Below are 16,259 nucleotides of genomic sequence, written 5' to 3'. Positions count from 1 at the left end.
GCCTCTCCTCCAACCAGAAAATGAGTCTCCATTGCAATTTTCTGACTTTTCTAATTGTCATTTTTGCTGTTATGGCATCCACGCATTTAATAAGTCCAAAGCCATCATTCCTCAAAAGTTTCGTTCATTTTAGTCTCGACTTCTTCTCGTCTCCTTTTACAATATCAGTGCTCATCCCCTACAGTTTAGAACAGCATCATCATCATCACCAACACAAAAAACACCGTAATGAGAGCAAAGTAGAATCTATTTGCGATGATTTTCCACCTGACTTTCCCCCTCCGGAGACCAACACAACCTTGTATATTTGTGTTGATCGAAATGGGTGTTGTAATTTTACGTCGGTGCAAGCAGCTGTTGATGCAGCTCCAAATTCAAGCCTGAAAAGGACCATAATATGGATCAACAATGGCGTTTACTTGTAAGTGCATGGGTATTGTTTGTTTCCTCTTCAAATTTCTTTAAGTCACTATTTTTTTCTCTCTTCTTGGCATTACCCCCCGAGTTTTGAACTTGCATGACAATTCATTGGCTGTCATCAGTGAGAAAGTCAATGTTCCAAGAACCAAACCGAACATAACGTTTCAAGGACAAGGCTTTACATCAACTGCAATTGCATTCAATGACACAGCCAATTCTTCACATGGCACATTTTTTAGCGGCTCCGTTCAAGTTTTCTCCACTAACTTCATTGCCAAGAACATAAGTTTCATGGTGAGACACAAAAAACATACAAATATATATGTGTGTGTGTGTGTGTGTGTGTAATGGTTAGACAATAAGATTTCGAGAGACGTGATTATGTTCTTACCCGTGCATGCATGCTTGTCACAATCTTTGCCATGCTAGAATGTAGCTCCTATTCCTAGCCCTGGTGATGTTGGAGCCCAAGCAGTAGCAATTAGAGTAGCTGGAGATCAGGCTGCGTTCTGGGGTTGTGGATTCTTCGGAGCCCAAGATACCCTTCATGATGATAGGGGCCGGCATTACTTCAAGGATTGTTATATCCAAGGTTCCATTGATTTCATCTTCGGCGATGGAAGGTCACTTTATGAGGTAATGCGGTCTTTCCCAATGTATACTTTACCACCTGGCTCCCCATATGAATAAGTATAGCTGCATCCATTTCAGTTCTCTTCAGGGTGAAGTAAAGTTAGCACCCTCCACGCTACATATATTATGCGCTTTTTGTTTTGGTGACATGTTCATTCATCTCATCTGGAGATCGCTTATAAAATTCACAAATCAAGCGTGTGGTAATTAAATTGTGCTTGCTTAAGACAATCATCCAAAACCAAAAAGAGATTTATTTTCCTTGATTTATGTAGTCCTGTTTTCCCATGCAAATGTTATGAGAGAGAGAGAAAGATAGAGAGAGAACGCTAAACAATAAGTAATCCTCGCATTGTTGGCTACTACAGAATTGCCAGCTGGTTTCGATGGCAAAACCAGTACCCCCAGGATTCAGATACGTAAATGGAGCTGTCACAGCTCATGGCAGAGCTATCCCGGACGATAACACTGGCTTTGTGTTCGTCAACTGCAGCGTGGGAGGGTCTGGAAGAGTATGGCTAGGCCGGGCATGGAGGCCATTTTCTCGTGTCATCTTTGCCTACACAACAATGTCTGAAATCATTGCTCCAGAGGGCTGGAACGATTTCAACGACCCTGCGAGAGATCAGTACGTACAGATTGCATCAAATGGGCTATTAATTTTGTAAATTATGGGGTTTTTCTATATTATTAATTCTAATGATCAGATCTAATTCATGTTATCTCTGGTTTTGATTGCAAAAATGTAGGACTATATTCTACGGAGAATACGATTGCTCAGGTCCTGGAGCTAATAGGAGCATGAGGGCTCCTTATGTTCAGATACTCAATGACACACTGGCTTCTCCTTTCCTTAACATGTCATATATCGAAGGGGATCAGTGGCTACAACCTTATAATTTATAGATTTATAATTTATTTGTAAGATGATAATCAATCTATCTAAAGTTAGACTACTAAAGCCAAAAAGTCGCAATAATAATGTTATATTTGAAATATCTTAATTAATTACAAGAAAATTATAGAATGATTTAATTTATTCATAAAAATTGTACGTTTGAAAAGGGGTCTTGATTGTCTTGTTGATCAGCTCCTTTTTCTATAAGAAATATGGATTATTTATAAACACCAGGCAGCTAGCTCCTACGTACTCGCGTGTTCGATCTTCGTCATTATTACATCATCCCTGTTTTTTTTATATCAATTATTACATGCAAGTCAAGAGCATGATGACCTTATAGCATATGACCTTGTTTTTTAAATGAAAAATATGGATTCGAATCCTTCCACACTCTTGTATAAAAATAAAATAAAAAAAGAAATTATTACATCCAAATGATTGCTTCAAAAACTCTAGAAGTTGTTCGAGGTACCGGACTCGTGGCTTCAAATCTAAATGCAACCTTAAAATGTCTCAAACGTTGTCTATTTTGGAAGCATTCGAAGCATGTTGTTGGGAACGTACATCATGCGGAGCCCAAAAGATTTTCATTCATTTTGATACGCGATGAAAACCTATTATGAAGAAGACCTTTTACGGAATTAAGAGCGCTACCATTGAAATAGTCAAAATTAAACTCAAGTTTTAGTTAATATTATATAAATTTATATTTGTCTATTTCATTCACATCTAATCCTCACATTAAATTATCTATTTATTTTTAATATAATAATAAAATAATATTAATTTAATATTTTTTTTATTAATTCTTAAATTTATTTATTTTTATCATATTTTACTATTTTACCGATTATATGTTAATTAGTAAATTAGTAATTATATTCTAATTAAATTATTGGTTAAAAAAATTATATTTTCAATAATCATTTAATACTAATAACCACAAACGTGAAACGTCTAATTAAACTCATCTAAAATTTTATATAAATGTCTTAATTACAAATCAAATTTATATATTTTTCATATAACTATATATTTTTTGCCAAACTTTCTTGTATCCAACAATCATATCTACTATATTTTCTCACAAAAAAAAAAATATCAAACATTATTCAGCATATCTTTTACTAAAAAAAACTTTCCAAATCAAGAATACATTATATGAAACAATAATACAAAAAAGAAGACAAGTACATCTTCAGAAAAACTGCCCAAATCAACGTGCATTTACAACAACAGCCGAAAGAAGTGTACCATCAATGTATATTTTGTTTCATTTATTTTTATAGATGAGATGATATGCGATTAAAATTAAAAAAATAAAATATTATTAAAATATATTTTTTAAATATTATTTCTATTTTAAGATTTAAAAATATTGAATTTTTATTTTATTTTATGTGATAATTTAAAAAAATTATAATTATTAGATAAGATGTGTTGAGAAAAATTACGAAAACCGACGAGAATAAAAACCTCAAACCTATTTGTGGTTCGAATGCAATGCCATGAGGTAGCTAGGTGAAACTTGAAACTCTGAGACTTCAATAATTGAAGTGCAAACACAGCCTAAAATCCAATCCTAACATAGCTTTGTGTGGTTTGGTCAACTTTTCCTAACATATCTGCAGAGCAAAGGTAATATCCAATCCCATTGAAGTTCAAAAAGAAAAGGAACTTCATTCAGTTTTCTAGCCCCAGAAGGCAGGGCCGTTTAGAGTGCTCTTTCATTTTCAAGAAATCAATTCCAGAAACAAATACTAAACAAAACTTGGAAGTGATAAAAGTCTATTCATAAATAATACACATGAAAAATTAACATACGTCAAGATTTTATTCAACACGGCAAAACAAGAAGCAGAGACAAATTAAAGCAACCATCCTGAACAACATATGAACCAACCCTCATCATTGTGCGTAGTTGCAGATAATAAGTTATGAGCAACACGTACAATGTCCTCCCTTTCCGGTTCATCCAACCCCCCCTTAAAGTAATTTATGATGTTCTCCAACTTCCCCTTGATGTAATTTTGATTTCAAAACAGCCAGCATATATGCAAAGAAACTAATCCACAAAATCAAAAGGAAAAAAAAAAAAAAACTCAACACGCAAGCAAACTCATCCAGAAGATGAATAAAAGCAAACTCATCGAGACATTAATTATGGCGCAAGATATGCTTGAACATGGTCCTTGGTCGGCCAGAAAAAAGGAACCCCAAATCCGATTGAATTAAACCAATTCGTAAGCCCTAAATTTTGTAACACTAAACAAGGAACACAAATGATATAATAGACCCTAGAAACCCCCAATAGACCTCAAACAAATCTTCACAAATGGTAAGCCCCAAAATCCTCATACTCCAAAATGTCTCTCCATATCATAAATGATAGATTAATCATAAAAAAAAGATGGTGAGGGTTAGAGTACACAAATTAGAGAGAGAGAGAGAGAAGATGTGGGGAGAGAAATGCTTTAAATATTTGAGGATGATGAAATAACAGGACTCCTATATCGACATCGCATACCTAGTCATTGGGAAAGGAAGAGAACAAGTGGGATTAGAGATAGAGATAGAGAGAGAGAGAGAGAGAGAGGAGGGTGGTGCGGTGGCATCACGAAGCCCAGAAGAAGCCGTTGCCGATGGTGCAGTGGTGATGTTCAATCGGACCAGTCCATTTCATGAGAGTAGAGCAGAGAAGCAGAAACGAAAAGAAAAGAAAAAAAAAACTCGGGATAAAAGCAAAAGACTTCAATAAAAAGAAGAAAAATCGAGAATAGTGAGACAGAATAATAGTAAACAATTGCTTTGGTCAAGCTACAGGTGCACATCCAAATATGATCGAAGGCTTGGATTTACTAAGAGCACTGGCAGTGGCTTCTTTATCTTCATCTTCATTGTTAAATTTGAAGAATATATCTATAAAATCGTCCACATTGGTGTATCCATCTTCATTTTTATCCATAACTATAAACAGTGCTTCTTCAAATTTGAAGAAGCACTGTTTTAGTCTTCAAACATTAAAAATAATGTTTTTTCTCTCTCTATCCGAACGGCTCACTCTCTCGCGCGAAAAGTCACCCCCATCCTCTCTCCCGCTCTCCATCATCTCTCTCGCTCTCTCGCTCTCTTCTCTTCGACAGACCCATTCTCCTCTTCCGATTGGTATGATTCCTTCTTCTCTCTTGCTCTTGCTGCTCTCTTCTCTTCGACAAGCCAGATTTACCAAATAATAGTCTCTCTCTTGCTCTCTCTTGCTCGCTTCTCTTCGACAACCCATTTCCGCTGCACTGTCTTCCCTCTTCCTCTCTCTTCTCTCTGCTCTGCTACACCATTGCACAAAGCTCAGCTCAAGTGCACGACGGGATTGTTCCTTCATCAACGACGACCTCTTATCTCGCCCAAAGCCCCGATTTCGTTCGGCGATTTCACAAACCCTAGAAAAGGTAATTTCGTGCAATCCACTTGTTTTTATTTCAAAAATTATTTTGTGTGATTTCCCCTCATGGAATGTGTGATTTCCCCTGATTAGAATTTTTTAGGATTTTTTGTGTGATTTTTCCTTATATTCAACCGAGATTGGTATGATTGGTATGATTTGCTTATGTTTGCAAGTGTTATACATGCTGTGATTTCCCCTACACTGGTATGATTTGCTTATGTTCTCTACCATTTTATTGCCAAGATGTCCAAGAAAATTACTCTGTATAATATGAGGTTGAGGAAAAAACATGACAGAATTTCGTTCGGCACTCGTGCATGACAGAAATGCAGAAATGAACATGAACATGACAGAAATGCATTATTTTGGTTGTAGACATGTGGTTGGTAATCTGTCTCATTTTCAATAGAAATGCATTATACTAGGTTTATTTTCAAAATCTCAAAATTGAAATGCATTATACTGGGTTGTAGACATGTGGTTTTGCTTGTAGACTTGTGGGTTTGAAATACATATTCAATTGTGGAGCTGCTGTGGGAAGGAGCTGGGCTGCTGTGGGAAGGAGCTGGGCTGCTGTGGAGGTGCTGCTGTGGAGCTGCTGGTTGACATATTTTGGGTACTTTTTGTACTGTGGTTGCACCAAATTGCACCATTCTTTTGTGGAGCTGCTGTGGGAAGGAGCTGGGCTGTTGTGGAGGTGCTGTGGAGCTGGGCTGCTGTGGAGCTGCTGCTGTGGAGTTGCTGGTTGACATATGGAGCTGCCAAGTCCAACTTGAAGTAGTTCAAATTGTATTAAAATCAACTTTGTGGATTTTCTATTAAGTTGATTTTGATACATGAGGTTTAAAGATAAATGTGTATGAAATTTCTTTTGGTTGGAAGTTGAATGTGCATGGAATTTATTTTGGGACAGTTGAATTGAAGTATGTAATTTATTTGGATAGTTGAATTTGTATGGAATTACATTATGTCCAAGTTATGAATTTGTATGAAATTTATTGGACTTGAAGTTGGATTTATTTGAGCTGGATGGTATATTGAGTTTTTTTGCCTTCATGTAGTGTAATTTGACTTGAATTTATTAGACCATACCATCTAAATGCACAAACCAGATTTATAGGAAATAAAATTATAAAAAAAAAAATTATAACATAATGAATATTTTATTATTATTTGATTTTAAGATGCATAATCCAATGTGGGACAAGTTCTTCATATGCAAAATCATTCTTCAAAAAGGACAATTTTGTATATGAAGATGCATAAACCACTACCAATGCTCTAAGAGCACTGGCATTGGATTCATCAAATTCATCTTCAAAATTTGATGAAAAGTACATGTTTTTCATATATCTAAAATCTCCTTATCCATAACTCCACATTGGATTAGCCATTAGATTCATCAAAATAATAATATAATATTATTTTTTTAATAATATTATTTTTTATAATAAATTTTATAATTACACTAATATATGTTAATTAATAATTTAATTTGATACTTAAATTATTATTAATTGTATTAATTTTTTTTCTCAACCTAATTATCTAACAAAGACATTTTAACAACCATTCTTCTACCCAACAAGTAGATGGTGCCAACCATTCTTCTTTTACCAATTTTTTTAGTTACAACTAATAGTCTCTGATTAAGCTGTATAAATAGATCCATCCTCTCATTACTTCCCACTCATCAAAAACCAATATTTCTTCCTTCATTCCATCAAATACACAATTCTCCCAATTCCCTATGGATCCCTTTGAGAGTATTGATCATATAGAAGATGAAGATTATTTTGATCACGAGGAGTATATGATACAAGCAATGGCCCTACATAGACAACAACATGCAGTCGAGGGAGCATCTGCTTCACGTCGTCGTAATTCTCAACCTCGTATGTTCATCCGACGTAATCCATTGGAAGGTCATGAGCGCCTTTGGAATGATTACTTTGCTGAGCCGTCAATATATCCGCCAAACGTATTTAGGAGGAGGTTTCGAATGCATCGTAATCTTTTTTTACGCATACATTCTGCAGTTGAAGCTCACGATGATTATTTTGTCCAAAAAAGAGACGCTAGTGGGAGACTTGGATTGTCCTCCCTTCAAAAGATAACTGCAGCAATTAGGATGCTTGCATATGGGGTTACGGCAGATCTTATGGACGAGTATGTAAGAATTGGAGAAAGCACCGCACGGTTGAGTATGAAGAAATTTGTAAAGGCGATCGTGTCAATTTTTGGGGGTGAGTACTTGAGGTCTCCAACCAATAGTGATATAGCGAGGTTACTAGAAGTCGGACAAAACCGTGGGTTTCCAGGAATGTTGGGTAGCATTGATTGCATGCACTGGAAATGGAAGAACTGTCCTAGTGCTTGGAAAGGTATGTACTCTGGTCACGTAAATGAACCAACTATTATTTTGGAGGCTGTTGCATCTTATGATCTTTGGATATGGCATGCTTTTTTTGGTTTGCCTGGGTCTCATAATGACATCAATGTACTCGATCGATCTTCTGTTTTTGCCACGTTGGCCGAAGGTCATGCTCCTCCGTGCAACTACACAATCAATGGTCACGAATACACAATGGGATATTATCTTGCTGATGGTATATATCCTTCATGGGCAACATTAGTGAAGACAATTCCTGCTCCACATGGAAAAAAGAAAAAACATTTTGCTACTTGTCAGGAGTCTGCAAGGAAAGATGTGGAGCGAGCCTTCGGAGTACTCCAAGCTAGATTTGCAATTGTGCGTGGACCTGCTAGGTATTTTCAGCCCCGAGTTCTAAAAGACATTATGTACACATGCATTATCTTGCACAATATGATCGTTGAAGATGAGCGTCATCAATATCTCGGGGCTGACCAGTTTATTTACGAATCCAATGATGATACTCCACATGAGCCAATTTCACGCGATAATATACCTGAATTCATGGAATTCATTGCGCAACATCATCGAATCAGAGATAGAGGCACTCATTCTCAACTCCAAGCTGACCTTATCGAGCATTTATGGAATTTGCATGGCCGCTCATAATTTACGAGTTATGAAGTTTATTGCCGTTTATTGTCGAGTACCCGTAGAATATGCATGGAGTTCACTGTTGTTGTTTATGATTATTAAATAAGTTTATTAGTTATGATGTGTCGTTGTTTATTATTTTAAAGCTTTTTATTGGAATATTGTTTTAAAGCTTTTTGGAATATGAATGTCATTTGGAATATTGCAAATTCATATTCATGCTTAAAAAAAATATATAAAAGACAATGCAATCATTTTGTGGTTGCATTGTTTATTTTTAATTTTATCATTGTTGCATTGTTTATTTTATCATTTTAAAAATGAATTCTGCATTGTTTATTTGGGTGTTAAAAGCTGTTTCTGTGCAAATGAGACATTGAATTTATCGTTTTTTCTCATTTACCTGCCTTTCGGCCAGACTGACACTTTCAAGTTGTTGTATAATAGTTGGTCCCCTGATGTCTTAATTCCAACTCGCTAAACTATATCAACTGTGATTCATGTGAACTAGTACAAGTGTATCAGGTTTTGGTTGTCTTGTAGTTTTAATAGATAAATCAATAGCAGAGAGATATTTAGTTGGGAAGTACTGTGGATATAAACTCACTTGACCATCTTGCCATTGTAAATTCATGACATCTAGAATGTCCATATCAACAAAATAAATTCTCCAAAATCAACAACATCAACTAACATTCAAGATACTGCTGGCTGTCCATATCAACAAAATAAATTCTCCAAAATCAACTAACATTCAAGATACTGCTGGCTGTCCATATCAACAAAATAAATTCCCTAAATACAACAAAATAAACTAACATGAGCCAAGAGACTGCTGGCTGTCCATATCAACAAGAATAAATTCTCTAACATCAACAACATCAACTAACATTCAAGATACTGCTGGCTGTCCATATCAACAACATAAATTCTCCAAAATCAACTAACATTCAAGATACTGCTGGCTGTCCATATCAACAAAATAAATTCCCTAAATACAACAAAATAAACTAACATGAGCCAAGAGACTGCTGGCTGTCCATATCAACAAGAATAAATTCTCTAACATCAACAACATCAACTAACATTCAAGATACTGCTGGCTGTCCATATCAACAAAATAAATTCTCCAAAATCAACTAACATTCAAGATACTGCTGGCTGTCCATATCAACAAAATAAATTCCCTAAATACAACAAAATAAACTAACATGAGCCAAGAGACTGCTGGCTGTCCATATCAACAAAATAAAGTCTCTAATCCACAACAACATCAACTAACATGAGCCAATTTCAAGTGGCTGTCCAACCTCAACAAAATAAAGTCTCTAATCCACAAAAACATTCAAGATACTGCTGGCTGTCCATATCAACTAACTGTCCAGTCATCTATTTAAAACAAAACTAACATTCACTTGTACTAGTGGCTGCCCAGCCACATGTTTTGGATATACATGTGGCTGCCCAGCCACTAAATACTGGAATTTTGGGTTGTAAATGAACCAACAGTTACACACCTCCATGAGGTATGGATGGAGATGTGTCGAATGTACCTTCGGAATTATTTAAAGAGTCCTCATAAATTTTCTTCTGAATATCCAGGAAATAGGCTTGTTGCATGACGGTCATATTAGAAAGATCCTTACTCATGATCTCCGCCTCGAACTTCCTCTTATCAAGTTCTAGTTGTGCACTTCTCACTTCATCAGCCTTCATCACCCATGCTCTCCTCTCTCCCATGAACAGTCGCCTATCAGCGGTCATTTTTTCTAGCGCACCGTTGAAGTCAACATCACATGCTTCCTGAGCCTTCCGCTTCCTTAAGTTATCCTTCTCAAGTTTTTTGCCTGGAGGCCTCTCAACATTCTCCTCCACAACGTCATCGGGAACTTCAAAAGACTGCTCATTGGCTGGACGTTTATCGGGTGGTTTTCTCCTTGTATTCAGCATGTTCATGTGTTGCTGCCATTTGGGTTGGTGTCTCAATTGACACCAACAATGCTCCACTGTGAAATTCCCCTTCTCTATCTCTTTGTACATTATTTTAGCTTTTTCAATCTGAAAAATTGAAGGAATATTGTCAAAAAAGTAAATAATCGATAAAAAAATACATTATTTAAAGGAAAATGGTACATACCTTGTCTTGCTCGGTTGCACCACTTGGGTGTAATGACTCTACTTGCGCTAGAAATGCACAAAACTTGTTTGTGCATTTCTGGATCATGGACCAACGATTGATCAATGACCCTATCGAACGATTTGCAGTATTTGGTTTTTTATACTCGTGATAAAACTCAGAAATTCTCTCCCACATTTGTGTGGATTTTTGATCGGTACCCCGTATGGCATCAATGCTAATGTTGAGCCAACCGGATACAAGTAAGTTATCCTCCTCAACAGTGAAAGATGCACCTCTCTGAACTTTTTTTGGAGGAGGCCTCTTTTCACCGTGAAGAGGAGTTGTTTGGATCATAACACTAGAATATTGCTCATATGTTGGAGTGCAACCTTCTCCTCCACTTTGTAAGAGAGTGGTGAAGAAGGGATCCTCCTCAGATGGACTGCCCATCCTTTAAGAATCAAACAATAGATACAAGGCAGCACAATAAGCACAAAAAATTAGATACAAGGCAGTACAATAAAAAAGATAATACTCAGCACAAGAAAACAAAGCAGTGGAAGCATATTTTAAGAAAATATCAAACCATGTTGCATGTTGGATAGTGGCTGCCCAGCCACTAAATACACTCAAATACAAGTCTTGAATACACAACAACAAGTTCAGAATTAGAGATAGTGGCTGCCCAACCAGTAAATACAACTCAAATACACAACTTGAATACACAACAACAAATTTTTAATTAGAGATAGTGGCTGCCCAGCCACTAAATACACTCAAATACAAGTCTTGAAATCAAACAAGAAGTTCAGAATTAGAGATAGTGGCTGCCCAACCAGTAAATACAACTCAAATACACAACTTGAATACACAACAACAAATTTTTAATTAGAGATAGTGGCTGCCCAGCCACTAAATACACTCAAATACAAGTCTTGAATACACAACAAGTGTCGGCAATATGAAATTATTATTATTTTTTCTCTAAATTAATAATCGAGTCAAATTTAAATAGATGTTGGTTGTTTCTGGGGTTCGGCTATTTCTTTCAGTAATATATATTTTTCTTTGCAGGAATAAACCAAAAAAATATATAAGATATAGTGAAAAATAGGAAGCGAAATTACCGTATGTTGTGAGACTGAGGACCGCAGAAACGCTAATACAGGGGGAGTGGTATACTCGCGAAAGAACAATCAAATGAAATGAAAGAGGGTTATTGCTGCTGCTGATTCGAATCATTCGAATGGAGGAGCCTAAGCCCAAGGATGTTAAGGATGCTATCGTTTCGTATTCGAATGGAAGGTCTGATGACACGGCGCCGGACCGTCCTCCTCGAGTCTATGCTGATGGGATCTACGATCTCTTCCACTTCGGCCACGCTCGCTCCCTTGAGCAAGCCAAGAAACTGTCTCTCTCCTCATCTCATTCATTTTTTTTTTCCATCTGCGGAACAAAAGTTGCATCCTTTGTTATGATCCATGACTAATTCTGGGTTGCTTCTTTTCATGGTTTTCATCTGTCGTGATTGTGAAATTTGTGAGAGATTTGATCGAATTATGTTATTTCAAGGAATTTGCAAGTTTTAATTGTTTGGGATTCCCTATTATTATTATTTTTTATGGGATTCTCTATTATTATTTCCCCCTTCTTTTATGTGTTTGACTTGTCTTTTCTGCTATGCTTATTGAAATTACATGTCATTGAAACGGCTTTTGCTCTGGTGTTTGATAGCTTATCTGGGCGATATAGGTTTATATTGAATTGTTGAAGTTCAAAACTTTAGCGTAGTTTGTTGTAGATCTTCTTTTTCCTTGTTAGGTTTGACCAGTCTTTGTTGTTTTCTTCCAATTTGATTTTTAGCTAATATTAACATGTTTAATTTGTAATTTCTTTTTCGTTCCCAACCTTTTATCAGTAACCAAAAAAAAAATCTTTTTTGAATTCTCAGCCTTTACTTTTGTGCTCTTGGTTCTGCGTGATCTTATAATATGCATGACTTGTTGTATCATTTTCTTTTCAAGCCATCAAAGGATTAATGCGCCATGCTCATGCGAGTTTCTAATATTTGACGAAATTTGTAAATTCAGGTTCCCAAACACCTATCTGCTTGTCGGGTGTTGCAATGATGAAATCACCCACACGTATAAGGGAAAAACGGTTATGACGGCGGACGAACGCTATGAATCTCTTCGCCATTGCAAGTATGGTTTTTCTCAATTACTTGAGTTCTTTGATAAAGTTGAAGTATCCCTTGAATGTTTGGCACAAAGATGTATATGTACTAGAAATTTTTTTTTTGAGAAATTATGGCTTGTAGATGCTACGTTTTGGTATAATTTATGTTGTTTTCAGTGTATCATTGAATGCCTGTGCTTTGAAGAGGAGGAGAGAATTGTGTATTCTTGTGTCATTGAGAGAATCAATCACATATTGGGTTTTCTTCTTATTCTATGTAGGTGGGTGGATGAAGTCATTCCCAATGCACCTTGGGTGATTACACAAGAATTTCTTGACAAGCACAACATTGACTTTGTGGCCCATGACGCTCTTCCGTAAGGATAATCAACTGAAACTCTCACCTATAAGCTCAAAATTTATGATTCAATTTTTTGGACCAAGGAGTTCTAGAGCAATGATTACTTGTTTCAGTTTCTTTTGTTCAATAATCAATATTGGCAAATATGGTAATTTTATAGCATGTATAAGTGAATGGAATTGCTGATTGACTTCACACTACTTGTCTTTATATTACATTGTTCCCATGGAATCTATTTCTTTTGGAATGCTAATTTTTGTGATTAAAAAATTCAGATATTTAGTGTAATATTTTGCACTCTTCTGTAAATATTTTGCAGTTATGCAGATGCTAGTGGAGCCGGGAAGGATGTCTATGAGTTTGTTAGTCTGAGAGTAGTTTCTCTTCTATTGAAATTGCTAATATTTTCTATAACCTGTAATTATTTTAAGTGAGGCTCTGTTGTAGGTTAAAGCTGCGGGGAAGTTCAAGGAAACAAAACGAACTGATGGGATTTCTACTTCGGATATTATAATGAGGATTGTAAAAGATTATAACCAGTATGTGATGCGTAACTTGGATCGTGGATATTCAAGAAAAGAGCTTGGCGTTAGCTATGTGAAGGCATGATTTTGATAGTTAGATTTTCTTTACTTTTTGTTTGAGTTTCTGAGGAGATGATACCATTTTATGAATTTTGTTTTGGAATTGACTTTCATTATAGCTGTTCCTGGTGAACTTATTCTGGTATTGTTCCCATCCGCAGGAAAAGCGGCTGAGGGTGAATATGAAATTGAAGAAACTACAAGAGAAAGTGAAGGAACAACAAGAGAAAGTGGGAGAGACGGTATGTGAATGCTTGAGTCTGTAACAATATAGGCTATTTATCTGTATAAGATGTTATGGAAGAGTAAGACAGACGTGATTTTTGCATTAAATTTTAAAATTGGTTGTACAAGTACCAGGATGATGTGATGACATTTTGGTGACTTGTATTTTATTTCATAGATTTCTTTGAAATATATCTTTACCTCCAATAACATTATTTACGTTATACCCCTGTGAGACTCCATTTTATTTGCAAGTTTTTTACTTGATTAAAGCATGAATTTCAATTGTAGTTGGTGTACATTCTTTCAAGTTTAATCGAGTATGGAGCTTTTTCTTCTTAATAATTTTGTTCTGAGAAGTCTCGAGCTGTTTTACTTTATTCAATTGTTCCGATAAGTGATGATCTGTTTTACTTGGATTCATGAACCCAACTACTTATCAAGATGAGGATTCTGAGTAAGAGTATGGTTAAATCCTACCCAATTTTGTATCACTTTCAGGCTATCATATTATTTCTTTAGTTGTTGATTCATGTTCTCTCTCTCTCTCTCTCTCTCTCTCTCTCTCCACCCCCCTTCTGTGGGAATATCTCATTTCCTTCCAAGGTTTTTGAGCTGAACTAAGTCTTTTCACATGCCTTGCCCTGGTGGTGTTTGCATTCACCATGTAGTGGATGACAGCTCAAGTCCTTTGGTTTCACAGACATGCACACACAAACCTATTCATTCTCAAAAAGTGTGGTCGGTGGTTCTCATTTGTATTTTGCACTTGATCTCTGCTGTCTTAAGCTTCTGGAAAATCCTTTTTGTGCGAGGGGCAATCATTTGGAGCTTTGTGCTTTTACGAAGGGGAATGTGTGTTTATTATTGTTAATTACCCACATTTTCTTACATTCAGTTGTGTGATTCGCTTCTATATTGAGCCAACACCAAATTTGAATAAGTCAATACCACCAAAGGAATTGACTTTGTGGTAAAACAAACTTTTATAGAGTTTAGTGGATGGGGGAGGTCATAGTTTGAGTCTTCATGGCCATAATGCATGTGGTATGAGACTCATGACCATTGTTTTACCTACTGGCTTCCTACTATCATGCCCTTGCTTGGTTTGGGTTTAGGTTATTGCTCGGTCTGTAATGAACTGTGGATCCCCGTTTTTCAAGCTCCTTGTGGGCTTAACTTGGCCCCTCCTGACAGATGCTCCAGCAAAGTAAGGGTGGTACCATGGTCTTTCTTAGGTAGAGTATTCCACTCTTTGGTCTCTCTCTTGGCCTTTTTTCCTAAGAAAGAGTGCGGAAAAATATATATATGCATCTTGGTGATACTGTTTTGGCTGTTACTGACTCGGGCAGTTTTCCATAGTTTTTTGCTTGATACGAGAAGAAGTTGAAAACGATTCTGATCCTACGTGCAGCAATGTCTCTTCTACATTATTGTTTATACCGATTTTGTTCATCTGAAATGTTCACCATTTTTCTCCTCAATTGCTGTGCTTTGTTCTTGCTGACTTTTACACGTGGTCAATGATTTTGGGTAGTGCTGATCAAATATTTGCTGTTGCAACATTTTTGCTCTTCTTTTCCCCCCAAGGATTGAATAGAATTTTGATGGATGTATTTTTTTGCATCGTTATTTTAGATTCAAACCGTTAAAATGCATCGCAATGAGTGGGTGGAGAATGCCGATCGGTGGGTTGCTGGATTTCTTGAGATGTTTGAAGAAGGTTGCCATAAAATGGTAAGCCAATTAATACATAACCAGTTTGATATATCTAGATAATTATTTTTGTGTATGAGAGAATGTGCTTTATCTACTTTGTCATTTTGGCGTCCTCACAACAATTTGGTTGTTTGTTAGGGCACTGCCATCAGGGATCGAATTCAAGAGCGGCTATTGGGTCCGCAGTCTAGAGAATCCACATATTTCTTAGAAAATGGTAATGAGAATGTTGAAGATGATGATCATGAAGAATATTATGACGAGGATGATGATGATGACTATGATGAGGAGGATTATTATTATTATGATGACCAAGGAAGTATAGATGAGAAAGAAAAGCACTAAAAAATTTAAAGTTGCAGAGAACAGTATTATTTGCTCTTCCATGCTTGCACGTAGTTTTTTTTTCTAGCCACTTGGTCCCTGTAAAATGCCATACAGTAGTAGTAACGGATGATGAATTATGAAACATGGTTCGCTCTGGCTGTGAAAGCAAATTTGTGTTAAAAGTTGGAAACTTCTGCCTTCTTGTAATTTTGTCTTCCATTTTAGTGTGTTTGAAATTTCTCACAACTTGTATACTGATACGCCTGAAGTGCTGTTTCCGGCTGGCAAGAATGACATTCTTGAATGTTGTTTGGGGCTGCTA

At 36.2% G+C, this 16,259-nt stretch overlaps 4 protein-coding genes across 4 annotated transcripts; 3 read left to right on the top strand and 1 right to left on the bottom strand.

The window, feature by feature from the left end:
- On the top strand, window positions 1–2,149 carry LOC108998535 (probable pectinesterase 8). Its single transcript, XM_018975102.2, has 5 exons — window positions 1–421; window positions 543–714; window positions 850–1,056; window positions 1,422–1,681; window positions 1,803–2,149. The coding sequence occupies exons 1-5, from the start codon at window positions 21–23 to the stop codon at window positions 1,957–1,959; spliced, it is 1,197 nt and encodes a 398-aa protein (XP_018830647.1). The 5' UTR covers window positions 1–20; the 3' UTR covers window positions 1,960–2,149.
- Window positions 2,150–7,146: 4,997 nt separating this feature from the next.
- LOC118348271 lies at window positions 7,147–8,439 on the top strand. Its single transcript, XM_035689573.1, has one exon. The coding sequence runs from the start codon at window positions 7,147–7,149 to the stop codon at window positions 8,437–8,439; it is 1,293 nt and encodes a 430-aa protein (XP_035545466.1).
- A 1,494-nt stretch (window positions 8,440–9,933) lies between these two features.
- On the bottom strand, window positions 9,934–10,993 carry LOC108983844 (glutathione S-transferase T3-like). Its single transcript, XM_018955621.2, has 2 exons — window positions 10,562–10,993; window positions 9,934–10,482 (listed from the first exon to the last, which is right to left on the bottom strand). Exons 1-2 carry the CDS (start codon window positions 10,991–10,993, stop codon window positions 9,934–9,936), a joined length of 981 nt encoding a protein of 326 aa, XP_018811166.2.
- A 600-nt stretch (window positions 10,994–11,593) lies between these two features.
- LOC108998563 (choline-phosphate cytidylyltransferase 2-like) lies at window positions 11,594–16,259 on the top strand. The gene is made up of 8 exons (XM_018975127.2): window positions 11,594–11,953; window positions 12,634–12,747; window positions 13,003–13,098; window positions 13,402–13,444; window positions 13,530–13,685; window positions 13,828–13,908; window positions 15,530–15,628; window positions 15,749–16,259. Exons 1-8 carry the CDS (start codon window positions 11,790–11,792, stop codon window positions 15,953–15,955), a joined length of 960 nt encoding a protein of 319 aa, XP_018830672.1. The 5' UTR covers window positions 11,594–11,789; the 3' UTR covers window positions 15,956–16,259.

The sequence above is a fragment of the Juglans regia genome, chromosome 1, assembly GCF_001411555.2.
Source record: "Juglans regia cultivar Chandler chromosome 1, Walnut 2.0, whole genome shotgun sequence".
In the NCBI taxonomy this organism is placed as follows: Eukaryota; Viridiplantae; Streptophyta; class Magnoliopsida; order Fagales; family Juglandaceae; genus Juglans; species Juglans regia.
This window is presented reverse-complemented; position numbering and strand designations above follow the sequence as displayed.

Coding starts and splice junctions, on each gene's coding strand:
- LOC108998535 (XM_018975102.2), top strand. CDS start 21: ATGAGTCTCCATTGCAATTTTCTGACTTTTCTAATTGTCATTTTTGCT. Junction 422..542: donor ATCAACAATGGCGTTTACTT/GTAAGTGCATGG, acceptor GGCTGTCATCAG/TGAGAAAGTCAATGTTCCAA. Junction 1,057..1,421: donor ATGGAAGGTCACTTTATGAG/GTAATGCGGTCT, acceptor TGGCTACTACAG/AATTGCCAGCTGGTTTCGAT.
- LOC118348271 (XM_035689573.1), top strand. CDS start 7,147: ATGGATCCCTTTGAGAGTATTGATCATATAGAAGATGAAGATTATTTT.
- LOC108983844 (XM_018955621.2), bottom strand. CDS start 10,993: ATGGGCAGTCCATCTGAGGAGGATCCCTTCTTCACCACTCTCTTACAA. Junction 10,483..10,561: donor GTGCAACCGAGCAAGACAAG/GTATGTACCATT, acceptor TCAATTTTTCAG/ATTGAAAAAGCTAAAATAAT.
- LOC108998563 (XM_018975127.2), top strand. CDS start 11,790: ATGGAGGAGCCTAAGCCCAAGGATGTTAAGGATGCTATCGTTTCGTAT. Junction 12,748..13,002: donor GAATCTCTTCGCCATTGCAA/GTATGGTTTTTC, acceptor TATTCTATGTAG/GTGGGTGGATGAAGTCATTC. Junction 13,909..15,529: donor AAGAGAAAGTGGGAGAGACG/GTATGTGAATGC, acceptor TCGTTATTTTAG/ATTCAAACCGTTAAAATGCA.